Genomic DNA, 22957 nt, shown 5'->3' with positions numbered 1-22957 from the left:
GAAGAACAGCACAGAACTTCTGAGTCAAGAAAAAGAAAACCCAAACATTTTAGTATTAAGTGAAGTTAGACATAATGATGGGCAACTGGCATTGACATCCAAAAACCTAGAACTTCTTCAGATTGTCATCAAAAGGTATCCTTGTCTGGGCATGGTAGCTCACACCTGTAATCCCAGCACTTTGGGAGGCTGAGGTGGGTGGATCACTTGAGGCCAAGAGTTCAAGACCAGCCTGGCCAACATGGCAAAACTCTGTCTCTATTAAAAAATACAAAAATTAGCTGAGTGTGGTGGTGTGCACCTGTAATTCCAGCTACTTGGGAGGCTGAGGCAGAAGAATTGCTTGAGCCTGGGAGGCGGAGGTTGCAGTGAGCCAAGCAAAGGTGTCCTTTTGCTTCCCTGCCTTCTTACGCCAGCTTCAACATGAGCATTCAACATAAATAAAAATTTTGGAGATGTCATTTAAATTTCCTATTGCTGTGGTATTTTTTATTGTAAAGAACAGTATTTCAGCTGCACGATGGTTTACAAAGCTTTGGCTGACCAAATGCTTTTGTTTCTGTTTTTGTTTTTTCGAGATGGAGTTTCACACTGTCGCCCAGGGTAGATTACAGTGGTGTGATCTTAGCTTATTGCAAACTCCACCTCTCAGGTTCAAGCAGTTCTCCTGCCTCAGCCTCCTGAGTAGCTGAGATTACAGGCGCCCACCACTACGCCTGGCTAATTTTTGTATTTTTAGTAGAGACAGGATTTCACCATGTTGGCCAGGCTGGTCTCGAACTCCTGCCCTCTGACCTCAAGTGATCCGCCCACCTCGGCCTCCCAAAGTACTGAGATTACAGGTGTGAACCACCACGCCTGGCCCCAAATGCTTTTTTAACAAATGTATTTTCCTTTAAAATATAAGGAGAGGTTATCTGCTCTAGTCACTTGAAAAGTGTACCCAGGCGGTCCGTGTTTTAAAAGTAACTGAAGCAGCTGTAGGGAGAAGGGTCTCCTCAGACTGTGGCAAGACCTGGATCTGAGAAATTCAAACTGTCCCTTCACATGCATCATGTGAACTGAAAAGTCAGGAGACAGCCCTGAGATTCCCCAGAGGGAGAATGGGGCCCCAGGAACACAGAGAAACAAGAACAGGAGCCCAGCGGAAGAGGACAGATAAAAGTGGCCCACACCTGACCCACACCTGGCCGCAAGCATAGAGACCATCACAGCCTGATGTCCACCACGAGGCTGCAGGCTGACTCCTCGTTGGCCCCACCTGTCCCTCCGCCTACCCTACATGGAGAGCTTTGCCCAGCAGAGGCCTCACTGACTAGGGGCGTGCCGTGGGCCCCGAGACTTGGGGAGAGAGCATGGGTGCAGAGGATAAACAGCAAAGTAGCCACTTGAACGTGTCATGGGAACCTCTTCTCTCTTTTTACTCAAAACAAATTACAATGACATGTTTCTTATTGGGAAAGCAATCCATACTTATTGTGGAAAAGTTAAAAGACACAGAAAAACAAACAAACAAGAAACAATTGGAAACATCCAGAATCCTAGTATGTGTTGCATATTGGTAGGAAGAGTCACTCCTTCCCACCCTCCCACCTCTACACACACACACACACACACACACACACACAAACCTTCTGCACATTCCTGATGTATTTGACTGAAGTTATAGAATCCAGCGCAAGTGACGTGGTCTCCCCGGACAGGAGCAGCCCTCATGGGATCTTTGCAAGCCCTCCTTGGGGGCCCTCCCACCCTTGGGGGTGACGCTGTTCTCTGCGTGGGGAAGGCCAGTCAGCCTTGAGAAAGAAGCCCAGCGTTTGTGACACCACTGGCTCTTATACTCACATGCATACCACTGTTCTAAAAGAAATGACCACAACATCACTGTTCTCAAAGAAAACTACCTCGTCTCTACACTCCTGTTTAAGGACCTGTTATAGAAACACTGGGACCTCCTGGTTCTAAATCCTGAGACAGCATCCCCTTTGGGGCAAGGATGTGGCAGAGTATGTGGCCAAATGTTCCTGAAGGGCATCTCTGCCTGCCTCCCCACACCCAACACCTCCCAAGAAGTAACCACATAGAGCATGGTGAACACACACAGACACACACACACACACACACACACCTCTCAAGACAGAAAGTAAATATGTATTTAGCATATTTAGTTTCTTATTGATTTTACAAAAAGGGGACAAGCATCCCTGAGTCTCTCCTTGTTGATACTCTTCTGGAAGCAGTATCATGGAATGGAAAAACAGAAAATGCCAGGAGATTTTTGGATAAACTGGAAGTGCCAACGAATCATTCTTTTCAGCTAGATGGCAATTTTCATCTAGGTAAAACTCTCTCCTGTGTTTCTACACCATTCACCAATTTTTCCACAGTGCCCTGTAAATGGCAGGTGCTCCATAAATGCCTGTGGACTGAAAACCCATGGAATCAAAGGTTACATGCCCTCATTCGTGTGTATGTGAAATCCGCCATGTGCTGGCCCTGGCTGGCTATTTAAGAAACCAGATGAATAAGGTCTGGTGCCCACACGAAACTCACATTCTGATGGAATTGAAAGACCTGTCCAAGGCATTCTGCCGTGGGATAACTTAGCCTGATGGTATGGGCAGAATTTAGGGCCCAATCCTAGGAGTTCAGTAACTGAGAGATTTCAGAACTTGAATTAGAATTTTAGAGAATCCCAGAAATTAGAAGTTTCTTTCAAAATGCCATTGGCAGCTAAGAGCCAGCCATCTGCTAGTGAGGGCCCTGTTGCCCTGCTCAGGGTGGGGCCTTCAGTGGCAGAGTTAGGATCAGGCCAGTACTCCTGGCTCTCAAAATGTGAGCAAATGTTGGTGTTAGCTTTGACAGGTTTATTCAAGAACTTGTGTCTGTCTCTGCTCCTCCTCTCCCAGCCGCTCCTTCCAGGGTCTGAACGCCAGGTGCAGGCTCTCCTGAGCAGGTATGGCCCCGGGAAGCTGTACCAGGTGACAAGCAACATCAGTGGGACTGGGACTCTGGACCTGACTCTGCCTCGGGGCCAAATTGTGGCCCTCCTTCAAAACAAGGACACCAAAGGCAACAGCAGCCGCTGGCTGGTGGACACCGGGGGTACGTGGGCCTTTGTGAGCCCTTCTTCTCCTTCTGGGAAAAGCACCCCACAGAAGCCAGTGCAGAGACCCGGGCACTCTTGTGGGCCAAAGTCTGGCTGTGCATTCCAGGATGGGAGTAGGCACAAGTGATACACACAGGGCTCAGGGCACAGTCAGCTTCGAGTGACTCCGTGGGGCATGAAAAGCCAGCAAGAGAAATTCAGGCATTCACTGCAGGGTCTATCATGAAGCGCCTATGGTGTGCTGGGCGCTGAGCTTATGAGACAAGGCCCTGCCTGGAGGGCCTCGCAGAGCACTGGGGTCAACAGGGCTATATGGAGAGAACTCCAGGACCACCCTGAAAGATGGAGATGGGCACAGAGATACAATGCTCGGACCCTGGCTGCACTGCCAGAAGTCTGATGTGCAGAATGAGGGGAGCGGTCATCCTGCGCACTCAGTGCTGGTCATGGCCTCGGGGAGTGCTGCTGAGGTCTGGGTGCCCCACTGCAACTGGGAACTGGGCTGCAGGGAAGTGGTGAATCCACCATGAATCCAGGTGAGAGGGCCCAGGAGAGCATCTTCCGAAGAGGGGTGTGTGACCCACAAGATGAGGGGTGCATGAGATCATTGTCAGGGGATCCACAGACAGTTTTTCCCCCTTCAGACAGTGTATTAAAATTGTTACTGAAGCATTTTAATGTGTATTAGAAAAAAGATAAGTAGTCCATAATTCTATGATTATAATCATATTATTATATAGTACAAGATGAAGTTTTAAAAAGCGAATCAATTAAAAAATTAAGAAAGCAATACAAATCAGACAGAAATCATGAAACAGCACTTCCATGACTTAAGGTGGGAACAATAGAACGGGTATTAAGCAAGGCCCCCGAGGCCAAGAGGACTGGATTTGGATTCCAGCTCCACCACTTTGCTGACCGTGTGATCTCAGGGAAGTTGTGCAGCCTGTCTGAGCTTGCCTGGTTCAATGTAAAATGGAGATGATATTACTGGCTTCTCTCAAAAGAGTTGATGTGAAGACTATGTAATCAAATGCTGGCTCTGTAGTTTGGCACGCCCTCAGGAAGTGATAGCCATTCATAACGACATCAATCAGAACAGCACTGGACTAGTTGCTACACACGAAGGAACTGAGGTCACGTGGAGAGAAGAAAGGCAGTCTGCCTCCTGGGAAAGGCAGTCCTGGGGAGAGGAAGCAGCTCTTGCTCTGGGCAGACACCAGAGGCGCATGGGAGCTGGCGGCTCATCAGGAGAGCAGTTTTCATGCCAGTCCAGGGACAAAATTTTTATCTTTATCATAGTTGATCAAATGGAGTGGGCTGTCCAGTAGGGAACGAGCCCCCCATCACTGGGGTGTGTAAGCAGAAACCAGAAACAGTGAGTGTGGGGCAGGGGGGTTCAGGGTTCCTAGATGACCTTTTCAGGTTCTCTTGGGTGTTGAGAAGCTGTGTTGGAGACATTTACATCCATTGATTTTCTTCCCCATTAAAAGAGACGGGAAGGTGGCCTGCAGTCCGCTAACCTTCTGCATGCTTCCTAGGACATCGTGGGTATGTGCCAGCTGGGAAACTGCAACCGTACCATGTGGTCCCCAGTGCAGAGGAGCTCAGAAGGCAGGTGGGGCTGAACAAAGATCCCCGATGTCTAACACCGGAGCCCAGCCCAGCTCCAGCGCCCTCTATTCCCACCGTGAACCAGGTGAGTATGGGAGAGGGCTAGGGGCTTCTCTCCCCTTGGCCATCTGGACTGTGGCTTGGATTTTCCTTCTCTCTCAAAGTCTATGCCCCTCCTATCTGGTGGAGCTGCCACTCTGTGAGACGAAGGCCTTGATCAGTGGCCATGCCAGTGTCCCAGCCAGGAGTGGGACCTGAAGAAAGGGGCCTCCAGCCCCTACCACAGCAACCACAGAGAACTAACTCCTCGTTCCCCATCAGCAGGGCAAGTGAGATTCATTCATTCATTCATTCATTCATTCCTGCATTCAATATTTGCCAGGCACTGTACTAGATGAGAGATACAATGAGGAGCAAGACGAAATCATGGTCTATGCTTCCCTCAAACTTCTAATCTGAGAGTAGGGGAAACAGTGATTAATAAAATAATTGCATGACTAACTGAAGTTAAAGTTAATAGTAGAGAGAAGTACCAGAGCCCTAGGTGTAAAGAAAGGTTTTGCTGAGAAGAATGGTGCTTTTTCTCAAACAGGTAGGGAGAAAGGGAATTAATTGGATAAAGAGGGTGCACTGGGGTGCAGACGGAAAGAGCTCAGCAGAAAAGGCCTGGTGACAGGAGAGGGTAGGAGGTGCATGAGGAACCAAATGAAGCCCGTGGGGCCGGAGAAGAAAGGGGACAGACTGGGATGTCATCCTGCTGGAGAGGTGGGCAGGGACAGGCCAGCAGGGCCTTGTGGCCTTGGCGAGGGTGTCAGTCTCAGTCTTTCTCTGAAGAGCAATGGGCAGCATGTGTATGCATGTTCACGGTGGCATTATTCATTGCAGCCAAAAAGTAGAAACAACCCACAGGCCCATCAACATGAATGGATAAACACAACGCGAGCTCTTTGTACAATGGAATATTATTCAGCCATAGAGAGGAATGAAGCAGCAGTACGTACTGCAGCACAGACAAGCCTTGAACACATGCTGCTAAGTGAACAAAGTCAGATGCAAAAGGCCACATAGGATTCCATTATGTGGTTGTCCAGAATGGGCAAATCCATAGAGATAGAAGCTGAATGAATGTTTGGCAGGAGCTGGGGGTGGGAGGTGGGGAACGGGGACTGCTAACTGGTGTGAGATTTCTTTTTGGGGGTGATGAAAATGTTTTGAAATTAGATAGTGGGGATAGTTGCGTGTATCTGTAAATATACTAAACACCTCTGAATTGTATACTTTAAAAGGGTATTATAGAATGCGAACTATATCTGAAAAATAAAGTGTTTGGAAGCCATTAAACGATTTGGCTTTGCAGGGATGGAGTCCATGAGCGGGGAAGAAGTTCAGTGGGATGTTGGAAGGATGGGATGAGACAGTAAAGCTGGGCTGCATGTATTGTGAACCTCCCTCAATGGTGGCTGCTCTCACAGTGATTGGCAGTTGAGGGTGGTGGGGGGTGCACCGCAGAGGAAGCAGGAGCGACAGAAAGGGTCTGGACAGACTCGGATGCCTTGGGCCAGGGTGGCTGCAGGAGCCTGCAGCAGGCTGTGAGTGCTGCATTGGTGTCTGGGGACCCTCTGCTCTAGAGCTTGTGCCACACACCGGGAAGGCTGTCAGACCAGCATCCTCTAGCAGTAGCCAGAAGTAAAGCACCAGGGGCTACAAAGGACCCACCAGGCCCCACTGGAGGGCCTGACCACCCAGCTCAGCTTCTGCCCCAGTGACTCTGGGGAAAGGAATGAGGGTGCCCCTGCCGCCCAGCTCCAGCAATGTGGGTGGTGTCTCAGGGAATCCCCATCCAGGGGCTCATTTGGGTGAGCTCAGCTGTCTATCTACACAAGCATATCAACTGCTTCCTCTGGGATTTTATGGGACTTATCATCCCAGCCCTTCCATGGTGCTTAATCTTCCTGAGGCCTGACCATCAGTAATAACAATAATTGTGAAAACAAAAAACAAACAAAAAAAAACCGAAGCAGCCTGCATAAAGCCCTACACATATATTCCTTCATGAAATTCTCTCAATTACCTGAAGGGGATGGGACCATTCCCTCCATTTTGCAGATGGTAAAACAGGCTCAGAGAGGTTAAATATTAGCCTAATAAATGCCATCCTCGCTAGTTGTTTCCTCTAGTTCAATTTCTCTCTTTCTCTCTCTTTCTTCTTTCTTTCTTCTTTCTTTCTTTCTTTCTTTCTTTCTTTCTTTCTTTCTTTCTTTCTTTCTTTCTTTCTTCCTTTTTCTCTTTCTTCTTCTTCCCTTTTTTTAATTTTTTTGAGTCAGGGTCTGGCTCTATGGCCCGGGCTGGAGTACAGTGGCATGATCTGGGCTTACTGCAGCCTCAACTTCCCGGGTTCAAGCAATCCTCCCACCTCAGCCTCCTGAGTAGCTGGGATTACAGGTGTGTGCCATCATGCCCGGCTGATTTTTGTATTTGTAGTAGAGACAGGGTTTCACCATGTTGGCCAGGTTGGTCTCAAACTCCTGATCTCAGGTCATCCGCCCCCCTCTGCCTCCCAAAGTGCTGGGATTACAGACGTGAGCCACCGCACTTGGCCCAGTTCTATACTTTTCTGTAAAAAGTAAACAAGTTACCCAAATCCTTGTCTCCACTTTCAGCTGGCAAACTGGCCTGGGCAGCTCAAACCGTTAGATCTGGAGAGGGAGAGGGTGCTGAGTCTGCTCAGTGATGTGGCAACAGTGGATCAAAAATCTCTGTTTGGAGGTCAGATAGGCCTAGATTCACTGCTGGGCAATTTTGAGTAAGTTCCTTGACTTCTCTGATCCTCATTTTTCTTATCTGAAAAATGGAGCAAATAGAATGATAGAATTATCGTGAAAACCCAAACCCAATAGAGTGCCAGGACAGTGCCAGTCACATAGTATGGGCTGTGGTACTAGCAGATGCAGTCATTGCCTTTAGCACAAAAGATGTACTTGGGAGGTGATGAGCATCCAGCAATGGGGATGAGAGCCAGGTGGCTGGGAACAGGATAAACAGCCTCTCTGGATTGAGTCTGTCTACCTTCTCACCCTGACCATTTCTGTGTCACTCCCCATGTGTTTCAGGTCATAGCCGTGTACCCTTTTGTGGCCAGAAGCAGCCATGAAGTGAGTCTGCAGGCAGGCCAGCCCGTGACCATCCTGGAGGCCCAGGACAAGAAGGGGAACCCAGAGTGGAGCCTGGTGGAAGTGAATGAACAGAGGGGTTATGTGCCTTCTGGCTTCCTGGCCGGGGCCCCAAGCCCAGTTTTGTGGGGCTGGAGTCTGCCCTCTTAGGGTGCCCTCCGTGGAGCCCACGTTGCCAAGTGATGGGGGAGGCTTAGAGGCTCTGACTCTGGAGGGAAAAGAAGCAAAGGAAAGGTGGAGGTGGAAGGGAAGACCTGGCCAGGGTGGGGGAAGCACACTCAGGAGGCAACCAGAAGACGTGGGCGGGCCTCGCAGAGTGCTTTGGTGTGGCGGGGGCACAGGAGGCTCCAGCCAGGACTGCTCATTATGTCTGCATAAAGAATTCATTCCGACCTGGGGTCACAATGCACTTGGACAGCAGGTCACAGCTGATTGGCCAGGACTCTCCATAGCTTATGGCCTGTCTTAGCTGTGCCTCCATCCGGGCCTGCCTGTGGGCATGGGCTACACAGGAGAATGTTACCTGCGTGCTGTGTGGTTGCAGCAAGCGGGTTCTGGAGGAGTCCAGAACTGCCTGGTCAGACAGTTCATTTCCTACACATGGTATCAGGAGACATCATAACCAACGAGTCAGCTTTTATTTCTCTATGCTGGAAGCTGAGTTGATCTTGGGCAGTGACCCACTGGGAGCCCTCTCAAGTGGGGAAGCTGTGGATTCATCGGTGTGGCAGAGAGGTTCCCAAGACTCTTGACTGGTCCTGGGAGTGGGTCTGACGAAGTCACAGTTCTGGAATGTGTGTAGGCAAATTCAGAGGCTGTTCCAGGGAAGAGGGGATTTTGATGCTGTGTTAGGTGGGGTGTGTGAGGCTGTTGGCAGCAGGTGAACAGCTGCTGCTGTGTTCTCTGGACTAGGGAACAAAAGAGTACGCAAATCATAGAGGAAACTCTGGGAAGGTGGTGATAAGTCCTGGTGCATGGGGAGGTTAGGGAATGGCTTGCTTTCCTGTTTCTGGATAGCAGGGGAGCCAGGGGGAACCCCCGGTGGTTTTGGGTGGCCCCGGAAGTCCTGGAGGCAGCCGTGGATGTGATGCAATTGCCTGTGGGACCTTAGATGTAGGACACAACTTCAGTGTTCCATCCAGAAAGACCTAACTCACAGGGTTGTGCTGAGAATGACATGAGGCTAAGCATGCAGAGCTCCCTGTAAACTGTGAAGTGTGATACAAATGTAAATGGCAGCAGTGATCTCAGGGTGGCCCCCACCTGGCAGCCCTCCCTCATGCCCATGCCCGTGGCAGCAAACCTTGTTCATCAGTATGGCTTTCTTTCCTATAACCCGGGATCTAGCTTGGGGGCCTTCTCAGTGCCGCATTCTACGTAGCCAGCCTCTTCAACTTGGTAAGTGAGCCACTCTATTCTAGAACCTGGAAATTGGAGCCTCTCAAAAACAGTTCCTGTTCAAGGAGGACTGACCCGCTGGGGTATGTTGGGTATAGTGCAGTCACTGCTTGGGGTTGTCATATCTAGGCTATTGCTCTGGGCAAAGATAAACTGCAAGATTCACAGAAATGGGAAAAGGTGACCAAGTGTGATCTTATACAACTGACAAAGTTCGTAACCAACCCAAGATAGAATGTGTGTCAAACAGGAGATAGTTTAGATATATTTCCAAGAACGTGTCTGTGTTATAACCATAGTGCCTAAGCAGTGAGCTCTGGTTTTTGAAGGGCTTTTAAGAAATATATACATGTCTGTGTAGACAGTCTATAACTTGCCTCCTCTGGACCTGTTAAAGCATGAAGACTGCACGATACAAGAGAAATGCAGCCCCTACAGTTCCTTTCTCAGCAGCGAATTCACTTTAGAGGATGCTCTTGATTCATTCTCCCTGCTCTTTCCTGCTCAGATTTCTGATAAAAATAAAAAGCATAGGGGAACAGATAATGAAATAGGAAACCCACTCGTGGGTTCCACAGCTACCTACCAAGGGCCTACTGTGTGCTAGAATTGTAGCTCAGAGGTTCTCAATGTAGCTGCTCACTGAAGTTACCATGGCAGGTTTCAACTGGCAGATTCCATGCTCCCTCCCACCCAGAGGTTCTGATGAAATTGGTTTTAGGGTGTGGTTGGGCCTCAGGAATTCAGAAAACTTCCCAGGTGCTTCTAATGTACAGCCAGGGTTAAGGACCTCTACCCTAGACACAAAGTATTGGACAGATAGACCTGGGGCCAGAGATGGCCATGAGCTGTAAGCTAGGATGTACCCCACCTGAGCTCTGCACTAGCTAGTTCAAACGGGCGCTTTAAAGGCAGTATGAAAGGGGACAGCCTGTTCTGTCAGGTCTCAGAATGTATATTTATTAAGTGCCATTAAAAGGGACCTGAACAAAATTGGATGTCTTGTAGGCAAAAGGGAGGAAAATAAAATATACTTGGAACCAAGTCTATGTCATGAAGGGAAAATAAAAATGTATTCAGTAGCATGTGGGTTATGGTTTCTCATAGACCAGGGGATAAGATTAAAAGTCACTGAAGAGTGGGAAAATGCATATTGAGAAGATGAGAATGGCCTGTGTTTTCTCCAGGGGAATCTGTGTAATATGCCTTTTCCCTCTCCAAATGCCTAGAACCACGGCACTGTGTCTTATTTTTTTCACTGTTGGGCTGTCACATACTAAACTTGCAAAGATATTTGCCTATGAACTGAACAAGACTTCCAGGAGTTGAAGTCTGATTCACAAGGGTACCCCTTGCCTCCCATGATGAAGCGAGAATTCTTAAGCCCCTCAGGCCCCAATTCAGTTGTGGACATGAGGACAAGATTACAATATCAAAAGAAAGATGAATGAATGCTTGGTTAATATGACGAGCACCAGCTCAACGAGTAACTGATGTGAACTGCCGGGAATAAAGGACTTCAAAGATGGAAAGTCTCTGGAATTTGTGTGACTCTAACCACTGGGTAGCCAGATACCCTGCTGTGCCATTTGTTTGCTAGACACTTGCTGTATATAAAAATGACATCTTGTTTGCTCAAGTATCCATTTAATGGACACCCTTCATGCCTCAGGGAGCTGGCCTGAGCTGCTGGGGGATACAGAAATAAATTAGACAGATGAGGCCCTGTCTTCCAGATCCCAGTCTCTAAGGGAGGCAGATGAGGCAACCATCAATTAAATGCTGTGTAAGTGTCAGGATGAAGTAATGGCAGGTGCCACACAAGCCAGGGAAGGGGCCTGCCTCTGACTCAGACTTGGCGGCCAAGGAAGGCTTCCTGGAAGAGGTGAAATCCAAGCTGAGGCCCAGTGGGTGAAGATGGCAGACAGAGCACATTTGGAGGCCCAGAGGTGCAGCAAACATGGCAAGGAGCCTTGGATTTTATTCTGAGGGCAGTGGGGGAGGCATGAAAGGGTTTGAAGCAGAGGAGTGATGTGCTTAGGGTTGTACTTTGGGAAGATCACTAAGCTCTGGCTGTGTGCCTTTGTGCCCACAGGCAACTGCATGCTCCTTGAGGCTGTAATCCCAGCACTTTGGGAGGCCGAGGCGGGTGGATCACAAGGTCAAGAGATTGAGACCATCCTGGCTAACATGGTGAAACCCCGTCTCTACTAAAAATACAAAACATTAGCCGGGCGTGGTGGCGGGCACCTGTAGTCCCAGCTACTTAAGAGGCTGAGGCATGAACCCTGGAAGCGGAGCTTGCAGTGAGCCAAGATCATGCCACTGCACTCCAGCCTGGGGGACAGAGCGAGACTCTGTCTCAAAAAAAAAAAGAAAAAAAAAGGAAGAAAAAGAAAAAAATCTGAGTCCAAGACCTACTTGGCCATAGGCAAGCAGCAAATGGCTTGACTATGGATGGACAGTGGTTTCTATGTATGAAGACATCTGCTAATGGCTCCAAGGCTGCTCTGTCCTCTCCACTCAGACTCAAAAGTACTCACTGCAGAGTTCTGGCCCGTCTCAAGGGATCCCTGGCCCCCTCCACCAGGACTTAACTTCTAACATGAAAGAGTCATTTTAAGGCCTCTTGTGGCAGAAAAGAGCCTAAAATACCCCAGGCTGGGGCGAAGGAAAGAGCCGGATTCCGCTCCTGGCAGTATCATGGAAGCTGGGATCCTGAACGATTTATTCACTTCACCTTGCTCATTTGTTTTTTTCTTACCTATAATTTCCCAACTTACCTTTTCTGTTTTCTCATCTGTAAAATGGATACAATAATTCCTGTTCTCTCAGGGTTGGTAAAAGGATTAAATGAGAGACAATCAGTGTGCCTGGTGGTAGATAGATCAGGAATATCACTGACATGCATCGATGGCACAAGAGAAAACTAGGACCACCAGGTGGCAGCAGGGCTTTTCTGATCAGCTAAGGGACGGCTGGGAAGCGCCTTTGGGACCAATCTGAAATGCCCATGGTGCCAGGCAGTTAGTGGAGATGAGAGGAAGGGCCAAGTAAAAGGTATTAGGGGATGATAGGGGCTGTGTTGACCAGAGCATCCACACTCGGTCTAAAGAGCTGTAGCTTCTTGGCTCCAACCAACTGTTCCCACATCAGAAGGAGGGCGCTGTGGTACCATTCTGATATTTCAAGAGAAGCCGCCAGGAACCAGAGTTTTTGTTTGTTTGTTTGTTTGTTTATTATTATTGTTGTTGTTATTATTATTATTATTAGAGACAGAGTCTCACTCTGTCTTATCCAGGCTGCAGTGCAGTGGCACGATCTTGGCTCACTGCAGCCTCCACCTCCCAGTTCAAGCAATTCTCCTGTCTCAGCCTCCCGAGTAGCTGGGATTGCAGACGTGTGCCACCACACCTGGCTAATTTTGTATTTTTAGCAGAGATGGGGTTTCATCATGTTAGCCAGGCTGGTCTCAAACTCCTGACCTCAGGTGGTCCACTCGCTTCGGCCTCACAAAGTGCTGGGAATACAGGCGTGAGCCACTGCGCTCGGCCTGTTTTTATTTTTTCATGTGACATCTTCCATGTGGAGATCACGTGGTCCACAACAGTTTGCCTCCTTGCATATTCTGCCTGAATGTGGGTTGAGCGTTCTTGGTGGAGATCTTCTCTGAAGAATGACTTTCACATCTTTGTATTTCCTTTGAAATCCCTTTCTGTGTCCTCACTTTAATCATCCCTTCATCAGACATTAATTTCCCTTCCTTAGATTTCCAGGAAACATCATTTCCTTTGTTAATGTTATTATTGTTGTTATTGTCTTCAAAGTTTTATTGTTGGTCATAGTTTCTGACCCACTAGACAGGCTCCCCATAATACTTAGCATACAAGGTTCTTTGGAGAATTAAATGAGATGCTGACATAAACCCCTTAGCCAAGCACCCAGCTCATTAGTGCTCAATAAACTTACTTGTCATTATTATAGGGACTTCTGAGGAGATGCATGAAGTTTAGAGGAAGATTTGCAGGGCTTGTCTGCCTCCCTCTATGTGGGATGCTGATGAGCCCACTCACCTATGTAGAAGAAGGCCCCTTATCCTGGGTCCTGAGGGCTTAGCTGGGGTTGAGCACAGCTCTTCACTCAGAGGCTGCCGTCACACCCCACAGGCATTCCTGGGGCTTTCCTTCCTCTGCCATCCCTGGTGCTGCCAGGCTGGGGTAGTGCTCGTGGGCACAAGCACCCCAGGGTCTCCCCGCCTCTCTCCAGCCATAGGGTATTCTGGCATCCACTGCGTCTGCACAAGGACAAGCCGGGCAGGTAATCAGGCATTAAGCAGGCACACAGGATACTGATGGAGCACTTCCTCTGGTCGTAGGCTCAGGGCGCTTTGCAGCCAGAAGCATCCTTTCAGGTGTTTCCAGGGGATGCAGCAGCTTTGAGGCAGACTCCAGCAAGAGTCTGCTGGAGGCCCCAGTTGAAAAGAAGTGGGGACCAGGTTTGTCCCTGGTTTGTCCTCATAGACTGTCACTTATGGCTGGGCTTAGGAGCACTAGCTGCTGGTGTTCAGTTAATCCTGGAGGTCTCAGGCAGGACATCTCAGGGTCTAGGACATCTCAGGGTGCTTCTGGGTTCCCCATCTTGGGCCTGTCTGCCTGTCATTGGTCCTCCAGGGTCTGGATATCCTCAGGGCCTGTGAGTGGAAACTGAGTTGTAAGCAGTGGCTGCCAGTTTGGGACAGCCCTGACCCTCAGGCAGGCTGGGCCAGGGGAAACCCAGGAGTGGTGCCCTCCCATCCTGAGCAGCTCCTGTCTCCAGAGGTGGGTTGTTGCTTGCTTACCATCATGTTTGTTCCCTGCCTTGCTCTGCTCTGTGCTGCAGGGAACTCCATTTCCCCGGCTTCCCTCCCCTCTGGCTGCCTGGTAGGTTTGGCCCATGGGAGGCACTGGCAGGTGGGAGAAATGCCGCAGTTTCCCCCCTCTCTGCTTCAGGTAGCATCTCTGCCAGTGGCCGGTCTCTTCCGTGGTCCCAGCTCCCACTGGACAGCCCCTCCCTCGTAGTCCCAGGTCCCATCAGACAGGCCTGGCTGTGCTTCCAGTTTCTGTCTGGTGACACCAGATCCTAGACACTAGGATCTTTCCTGCATCCCTCCAGTGGAGGGGTTGTAATATCTTTTTGCTACTGTTCGTCTCTGGAGTGCTTTTCAGATCTTTCACCTGTGTAACCTACTCCCTATAATGAATTCCTTCTGTTCTTTTTTTTAATTTTTTAGATGGAGTCTTGCTCTGTCACCCAGGCTGGAGTGCAGTGGTGCGATCTTGGCTTACTGCAACCTCCAGCTCCTAGGTTCGAGCAATTCTCCTGCCTCAGCCTCCTGAGTAGCTGGGATTACAGGTGCCCACTGCCACTCCCGGCTAATTTTTGTATTTTCAGTAGAGACAGAGTTTTGCCATGTTGGCCAGGTTGGTCTCAAATTCCTGACCTCAGGTGATCCAACCACCTAGGCCTCCCAAAGTGCTAGGATTACAGGTGTTAGCCACCGTACTCAGCCCAAATTCCTTCTGTTCAAATGCATAGAGTGGTTTCTGCTTTCTGACTGGACAGCAAAATACCACTCAGGAGCCAGGGCTTCAGGGAAGGGCTGAGTCTTGGGGCTATGGGATCCCTGGCACCTCCCTGGTACCTGGTCCCTCAGGCAGCCCGGCCCTTGGGGAACAATGGCAGCCATCTCTTGGTCTGTCTGCACCTTCCCTGGTTCAGGGGGCTGTCAGACCTTCCTACATGGAGCTTTTGGAATGTCTTCGGTCCCAGAAGAGCTGAGCTGGTCATGCTCCAGGATCAGTGGCTGTGGTAGTCTGCTGAGCTTCCCCAGTCTTGGCTGGCTGAGACCATTACTGCCAAGCCCAGAGCAGACAAACACAGAGGAAATCCAAAGGCACTGTGTCAGTGCAGAGCCAGGCTTTGGGGAAGGGCCAGGCCCTACAGCCCTGGGGGAGGGGAGGAGGAAACACAGTTTTCCAGTCATGATGCCTCAGCAGCATGTGTCTGGCCTCAACTCAGAAGGGGCAGTGAGCCCCAGGTTTGGGAGATGGGAAGTGGGATGGGGCTTCTGGCCAGGGCAGAGGCCGGCTGGTCTTGGGGTCTCAGGGCTCCTGGGCACATCAGTAGAGCCTCTGGCGTGGGAATAGAGCAGCACATTAATAGCAGTGACTGCAGCCTCTATTCACTACTCACAGTGCTGTTTGAGGTTAAACGAGGGAATCCACTTGACAGGACTAATTCAATGCCTGGCACATGGGAAGCTCTCAAGAGCTGCAAGCTAACAGACCAAACACTAATCTCAACAGCAGCCAGCTGCCATGGGCCTCACGCTGTTGGGCTGTCATGAGACTCGTGGTCCGGATGGAGTCCCAGGCCTCTCCCCTGGGGCAGGGCTGGAGCTGGGGACACAGATCCAGCTAGAAGAGGGCCGAGTCAGGTGAAGGATCCCAGGAGTTGGGAGGGCATGGTGATCCTGGGACACACTCCCCAGAGATGCGGGGGAGGCAGCAGGTGTCCAGCAGGCAGTTGGAGCCATTGTGGGACACTTGGGAATGGGCATCTCCTAGTGTCCAGGCAGGTCAGAGGTCAGAGCCAGGTCAGACTGCGGGCAGCAGGGTTTCAATCTTTGGTTGAGGTTCAAGCACTAAGCTCTGGGGAAGGAGAGATCAGGCCGATGAAAGATACAGAGATCACAGCAGGAGGCAGCATTGAGAACTGGGCACAGGGTTAGAGGATGACTGTCAGTGCAGGGGACTTCGTACTGGGCTCTGGTGGCTGCTCTAGAGCTGCTTAAAACCCTCTCATTTAAAGACAGGATGGTCTTAGGGAGCCATGTGGGGCCAGACTTGGGAGAGGGTCTCAGGATGAAGAGGTGGTAGTAGTATACAGAAGGCCAGACTTCCCATGCAAAATGCTCTCGTTCAAATCCTGTCTGCACATTTACCAGCTGTGTGGCCTCCTTCAAACGAGTTGCTTAATCTCTCTGAAACCTCACTTTCCTCCGTGTGGGCAAATCAGGAAAGAGTCCTGCTACAGAGTTGTAGGGATGTCGACACAGGATACATCATGGGAGACTTTGGCACTCTATCTGGCACATAAAAGTGCTTAATAACAAATTGATCCTTGGCCACACAAGCCAGTTTTGATCCCTCCCACCCCCTTCCCGGTATTTCTTCCAAGTGTTGCAGGCAGCAGCCCCACGCTCACACCCGCTGTGCCTTCAGCTTTCTCCCTCATGCCCATGGCTCTGACCCTTCACCGTCGGGAATTCTGAAAAATACCCCATGGGTGCATGAGTTCTTTCAAAACTGAAAGCAAGTAGATGTCTTAAGAGGCCAAAGGTTGTTCCCCTGGGAACGTAACTGTGACCGTGTCCTCAAATGCTCTCTGGGGATCGGTTGGCCATCTTGAGTTACTGCAGTCTCCTGGCGCCTCCCTGGTCTGCCATGGTGCCGTTGCAGCCGACCTAGTTGATTGGCCGGCGTGTGAGAGTGCGACTTCCCCCTACTTTTTTGTTTTGTAATTTTTTAATCAACTTTCTAAATGCTTTTATTTCCATTTTTTATCCTCCCTGCTCCCAAAAAATGTCATGAGTCAGAAGAGCAACCATAAAATAAAAATACAAACACAGACAGGTGTGATGGTTCAGGCCTAAAGTCTCAGCACTTTGAGAGGCCGAGGCGGGAGGACTGCTTGAGTCCAGGAGTTCGAGACCAGCCTGGGCAACATGGTGAAACCCCGTCTCTACAAAAAAATACAAAAATTAGCTGGGCATGGTGGTGCATGCCTGTGGTAACAGTTACTCGGGAGGCTGAGGCGGGAGAATCACTTGAGCCTGCTGAGGCTGCAGTGAGCTCAGATCTCACCACTGCACTCCAGTTTGGGTGACAGAGTGAGAAAAAAAATACAAACACATTCATGCACACACACACACACACACACACACACACACAATTGGAAAAATCTCAACATTCATCCCCTTCTTTTTATACCCCCCCATCCCACCTCCCACACCAGAGATTCCAGGGTGTGGAATTCCCCTTAGGAGCAATGTGCCCCCACCTCCACCTTGAGAATCACAGCTACCAGCCAAAAGCACTTTGTCCAGACTTACTTTCTGTGGTTTATGCTGTGGGTATAATTTTTTTTTTTTTTTTCTTAATGGATAACAATATGCATGTAATACATTATTTTAATAAAACTGGATATGAAGTTTAAATTATATAATCCTCCCCCAAATTTCGGTCACATTTCTTTAGCCCCCTGTAAGGTACGACAAACACCTGCCCTGCAACTTGCAGCTTGCAAACACCTAACCTACAATTTACTAAGAGGGAAAGACTATGGGAAGAGAGGCTTTGGGGTCACACACAATTGTTCCCGCCAGAAACATGGGCCTCATCCCTGATTCCTCTCTTCCTCTCAGCCCTTTACATTCAATCCTTTCATTTTCCCTCCTAACCCTATCTGAAATTGGTCCACTTCTGCTCCACCTCCACCCTCTCCACCACTTCACCTATCATCTCTAGTCTGGACTCCTGACAGTCTCTGCTCCCACTTCGGCCTTTACCCACAACCCACTGTCCATAGAGTAGCAAAGTGATTCTTCAAAACAGGAAATTGGAGAATGTCAGTCCTCTGCTGAAAACTGTACCAAAACCCTAACTCCTTACTCTGACCTAAGAGGCCCTAACTGTCCCACTCACCTTGCACAACCATCCCCTTGGTCACCATATGAGGGCCACACTTGCTCTCTATTTCTCAGTGATTCTTAACTAAGCTTATCCCTGACTTTGGGCCTTTGCACTGCACTGCCTCTGCCTGTTCCCTTCCCTGGAATGCTCTTCCCCTAGATCTGCCCGTGGCCAGTTTTCCTTGCCATGAAGGTCTCAGCGTCAATGTCAGCTCCTGCGTGACGCCTTTGCTGACCACTCAATCTAGTGGCCTCCAGCCCTCCCCATTTCACTCCTCACCACTCACTGTTGCATCACACTGTCTTACTTTCTTTTTTTATTAAAATAAAATCTTTTTTTTTTTTTTGAGACAGGGCTTCGCTCTCTCACCCAGGCTGGAGTGCAGTGGTGCAATTTCAGTTCACTGCAACCTCTGCCTTCTGGGCTTAAGTGATTCTCCCACCTCAGCCTCCCGAAGAGCTGTACCACCATGCCCAGCTAATTTTTGTATTTTTTGTAGAGATGGGGTTTCATCGTATTGGCCAAGCTGGTCTCAAGCTCCTGGGGTCAAGCAATCTGCCCACCTTGGCCTCCCAAAGTGCTGGGATTATAGGTGTGAGCCACCGTGCACGATCCTTGTTTTCGTTACAGAACAGATCACTCCTTGTTTTCTTGTTTGTGTATTTATTTATTGTCTGACTCACTCACGAGAAAATAAGCTCCTCAAAGGCAGGGTCTGTATCCTTCTTAGTCAATGCAACATTTTGGGACCATACTCATACTAAAAAATTATTCACTGTTTGTCTGAAATTCACATTTTACTAGTTGCCCGGCATTTCATCTGGCAACTCTACTTGAGGCCCGCGGTCTCACATCTTGGGGACATGGGCCCAAGACAATGAAGCTGGCATGTGAAGAGGAGAGAAGAGAGAAAATACCTTAGTGGAGAGAGACAGAGAGGACACAAGGAAGACAGAGTGTCAGAGAGAGAGAGAAGGAGACAGCATAGAGAATGAGCGGGATTGAGTAAAACTGATGCTGAGAGAGAATGAGGGACAGAAACAGAGAAAAACAAGAAAGAGTAATAGAATAAGACAGGGTCAGAGAGACAGAGAGAGAAATTGTGAGAGGCAGAGAAAGACCAAGAGAGAGAGGCACAGAGACACCAACAGACCCTTCTGATAGTGTGCAAGTCCCATAGTTCAGTGACCCAAGCTCAACTCCCCGCTGCTTTTTCTGTAGTTTGTTTACAGGCACCAATAGACTCCCCTTTTGCTTAAGAATAATAGCCAACATCTCTTGAACTTTTGTGCATGCCGGGCTGGGGCCAGGTGCTTCGGATGACTGCCTCCTTTATGCCGTCCCCTCACAACGATCCCGTGTGATTCCCTCTGCAGAGAAAGAACTGAGGAACAGTTCTTTAAATAACATGCCCAAGGTTACAGAGATGCTAGGCAGCAGAGCTTGGATTCAAACCCACGCAGTGAGTTGCCAGAGCATTTGACCGCCACATGGGATCGTTGTCAGTTGCAACTAAGGAGGTCCTGAGTGGCAGTTGGGTAGAGCCGATTCAGCAGAGAGGCTGGCTGACATTGGGATGCTGACTCCAGACCCTCGAGAGGCAGATTGGCATGATGTTGAGAAAGTTCTTTACTTCTTGGATCCTCAACTTCCTATTCTATAAAATGGAGCTGATATTAACAGTAGCTATGCCCTAGGGTTGATTGATATGTAGGCTAAGACTGACTGAGACACACACACACACACAGACACCACAGCAGTTACATCAAGTAAACATTTAAAAATACAGATATTTTCATGATCTTCTGTTCATCTCTGACACCCAGCACAGGATCTGGCATAAAGCCAGTGCTTAGGTTACCTTGATGGGTGATGATGAGACTGGAGAATATTAATGAGAATCCTGACGATCATTTATTCAATAGCTACTACATACCAGGCATTGTGCTAAGCACCTTACAGGCATTTTTGTCAATCTCTGCAACAGCCCTGTCAATGTAGGTATTGTTATCCCCATTCTACAGATGAGAAAACTGAAATCCCATGACATCAATTGACCAGAAAGGCCACAGAGAGAAATCCAGAGCTAAGATCTCAACCCCAGTCCCTAAGGAAAGGCAGAGAGAAATCCAGAGCTAAGATCTCAACCCCAGTCCCTAAGGAAAGGGCACCAGCTCAGTGACTATGTTTGCTTTAATGCAGCGGAGAAGTGGATGGATTGCACTGAGATGTTTTCCCATGGGCTGAGGTTTTCTCTTTTTTTCTTTCTTTGTGTGTGTGTGTGTGTGTGTGTGAGAGAGAGAGAGAGAGAGAGAGAGATAGAGTTTCACTCTGTTGCCCAGGCTGGAGTACAGTGGCATGATCTTAGCTCACTGCAACCTCGAACTCCTGGGCTCAGGGATCCTCCTGCTTCAGCATCCCAAGTAGCTAGGACAACAGGTGCACCACCACACCCAGCTAATTTTTTATTTTTTGTAGAGAAGGAGCCTCACTTTGCTGCCCAGGCTGGTCTCAAACTTCTGGCCTCAAAAGATGCCCCCGCCTCTGCTGGGATTATAGGCATGAGCCACTACTGCCCGCCTAGGCTGAGTTTTAACTGCTTACCATTCTCTTCATGTCCCTTCCAGATGCCTTGTGTGCACACTTTTGAATGCACTGCCATCTCACTAGATGGCTATAACGAGTCCCATCCTATGACGGAGGCCCAAAGGCCCAGGGACTTGCCGAGGGCTACACAGGAATTAAGAACAGAGCAGGTTCTGAACTCAGCTTCATCTGACTGTCTAGTCTCTGTCCACTGTACCCAACTGTCTGAACTACAGGGAGCCCCAGCAGAGCATGACATCCCTCAGACCTCCCCAAAGCACCCACTTTGCATCATCCCCACTGCCAACGAATGCCCCACATTGGGGTCCATGAGTGTGCATCTCCTATCCTACAATAGCCTCTCAATGCGTCTCCAGCCAGTTCCTCCTGCCTTCCCTGTTCGAAAGGTCACCACCAGGGCCAGCTTTCAGAAGCACAGATTTCACTGTGTCACTCCTTCCAAGGCTTTATGGTCCAACCTCTCTTTATTAGTCTCCTCCAACCCCCACTCGAACTCTCTGCCCTGGCTGAGGTGAAGTTTCTCTGTTGCTCTCTCTGGCACGTGCTCTTTCATATTCCCCACTCTCCTTCACCCCTGCTAAACTATCCTTCAAATCTCAGTGACATGTCACTTCCTCCAGGAAGTCCTCCTTGCTTGGTTTAGGTGCTCTTTCTGTATAGCCTTCTACTCAGGTCCTTTTCCCTCTCTGTTGAGGTTGCTGTTTTACTGTTTCACTTGAGGGTCTCTCCCACTGAGTCAGCTTCATGAGGGTAGGGTCCATGTCTGTCTTGTTCACACTTCATCCCCAGAGCCTGGCACCACGTCTACTACGTGGTTGGCACTCAGTGAAAAGCTGTTGAATAAATGAACAAGTACAGAAATGAGGATTCCATTATTATTATTAATTATTCACATTCAGCATCAAGCTCAGTTTGCTGGCACGTAGTAGGCTCCCAGACACATATGCTGAATGGATGATGGAGGAATGAAGAAATGAATTAAAAACATGGTTCAACCTCCACACGCACCACCATTTGCCCACTTCTTAGCTTGCAGGCCTCTCTCAAGTGCAGCATCTCTTGCAGAATAAAAGGGATTGCAACTCCTTGTTTGAATGCTGTGGGGTTTTGAGTAGAAAGAAATACTCCTCCTTTGACAAGAAGAATTTCAGGCGAAAGAGGTTTTTCTTGCTGGTGGAGGGAGGAGGGAGAGTTGGGGCCTCAGCCCAGTTTCTGGATGGCCTCAATTGGCCTTGAACTGACTAATAAAGTGTGAAATTGACTTTATCCTCTGCCACATCTCCCTAGCCAGCATATCCCTGTAGCATTTCCCTCTGCTACAACTGATGCAGCACTGTCGCCATCCCCTCCGTCACTGGCAGGCAGACGGGTCATTACCACCCACGCAGCCCCAGGGCCTAGTGACTCTGCAGAGCCCAGGAAGTCATTTGGCCTCAGGCCAATATAGGCTTTCAAAGCCAGAAGCATCCGACGTGGCATGTCTGACGCACCTTCTAAGCCAGCCACTGGCTCTTTTTGTTCCTATTTACTCCTCTGGCACTGGCTTACCGACTTCTAAGATGTTGGTGGGGGCTGCAGTGGGTGACAGCATTGGGTGAGCTCTTTGAGCCTCACCCTGGCCCGTTGTACCAAAAACAGGGTTGAAGAATCAGAGCCAAAGGGGTTTGAGAAAGCAATGCAATCAGAGAGTTGGAGCTTTGCAAAGGTAGCTCAGGGAGACCCTGAGGTGTCTTAAGGGCTACTTGGGAGATGATAGGAGGCCCCCAAGGCCCTGTTTCTACCAGGACAGGGCCTTTTTTTAGTCTATTTTGTTTATTCCCTAGTTTAAGATTTCCTAGGAGGAAGGAGAGTCTACAGCCCCAGTGAGGCCTAAAACCAGCGCTCTATCCAGCAGTCATTCCCAACCTTGCCTGGGAATCAGGATTAACTGCATGACTTGGTGAGAAATGCCGATGCTGAGCCCCGTAGTATTTTTGTCTGCTTAGAACCTATTTCCTCTTCCCCCAAGGATAGCTTCCACACATCAACCATGTGGTGTGAGTGAAGACCCTGCTTGGTCCCTTCAAACTCCAGGCACAAGCATTTCCCTAGGCCTGACCAGTCACAGACAGAGTGATCAGTCCAGAGGCTGGAGTGGCAGCCCCCAGAAGTTTGTCAACGCTGTAAAGGAAGAGAGGTTCTCTTTTCTCAGAGACTTTAGGCTTTTGGCTGGTGGCTGTCATCTTGGAACTGGTTGCTAAGAATGAAGCCAACAAAGAGGCAAACCATGACAAAAGATGAGAGAGGGGAGGGAGAGATCGAGAGAGAGATCGAGAGAGAGAGAGATC

At 49.3% G+C, this 22957-nt stretch overlaps 1 protein-coding gene across 1 annotated transcript in view; it reads left to right on the top strand.

Moving 5' to 3' along the window:
- The window catches only part of ARHGEF37 (Rho guanine nucleotide exchange factor 37), a 34107-nt gene extending 23284 nt beyond the window's left edge, over positions 1–10823 (top strand). The window contains exons 9-11 of the mRNA XM_017875807.1: positions 2910–3105; positions 4651–4808; positions 7834–10823. Coding sequence (XP_017731296.1) covers positions 2910–3105; positions 4651–4808; positions 7834–8043 — 564 coding nt within the window. The 3' untranslated portion in view covers positions 8044–10823. The remainder of the gene's footprint in view (positions 1–2909; positions 3106–4650; positions 4809–7833) is intronic.
- The last annotated feature ends 12134 nt before the right edge of the window (positions 10824–22957 follow it).

Source organism: Rhinopithecus bieti, unplaced genomic scaffold (assembly GCF_001698545.2).
Source record: "Rhinopithecus bieti isolate Rb0 unplaced genomic scaffold, ASM169854v2 scaffold_7673, whole genome shotgun sequence".
Lineage (NCBI taxonomy): Eukaryota > Metazoa > Chordata > Mammalia > Primates > Cercopithecidae > Rhinopithecus > Rhinopithecus bieti.
This window is presented reverse-complemented; position numbering and strand designations above follow the sequence as displayed.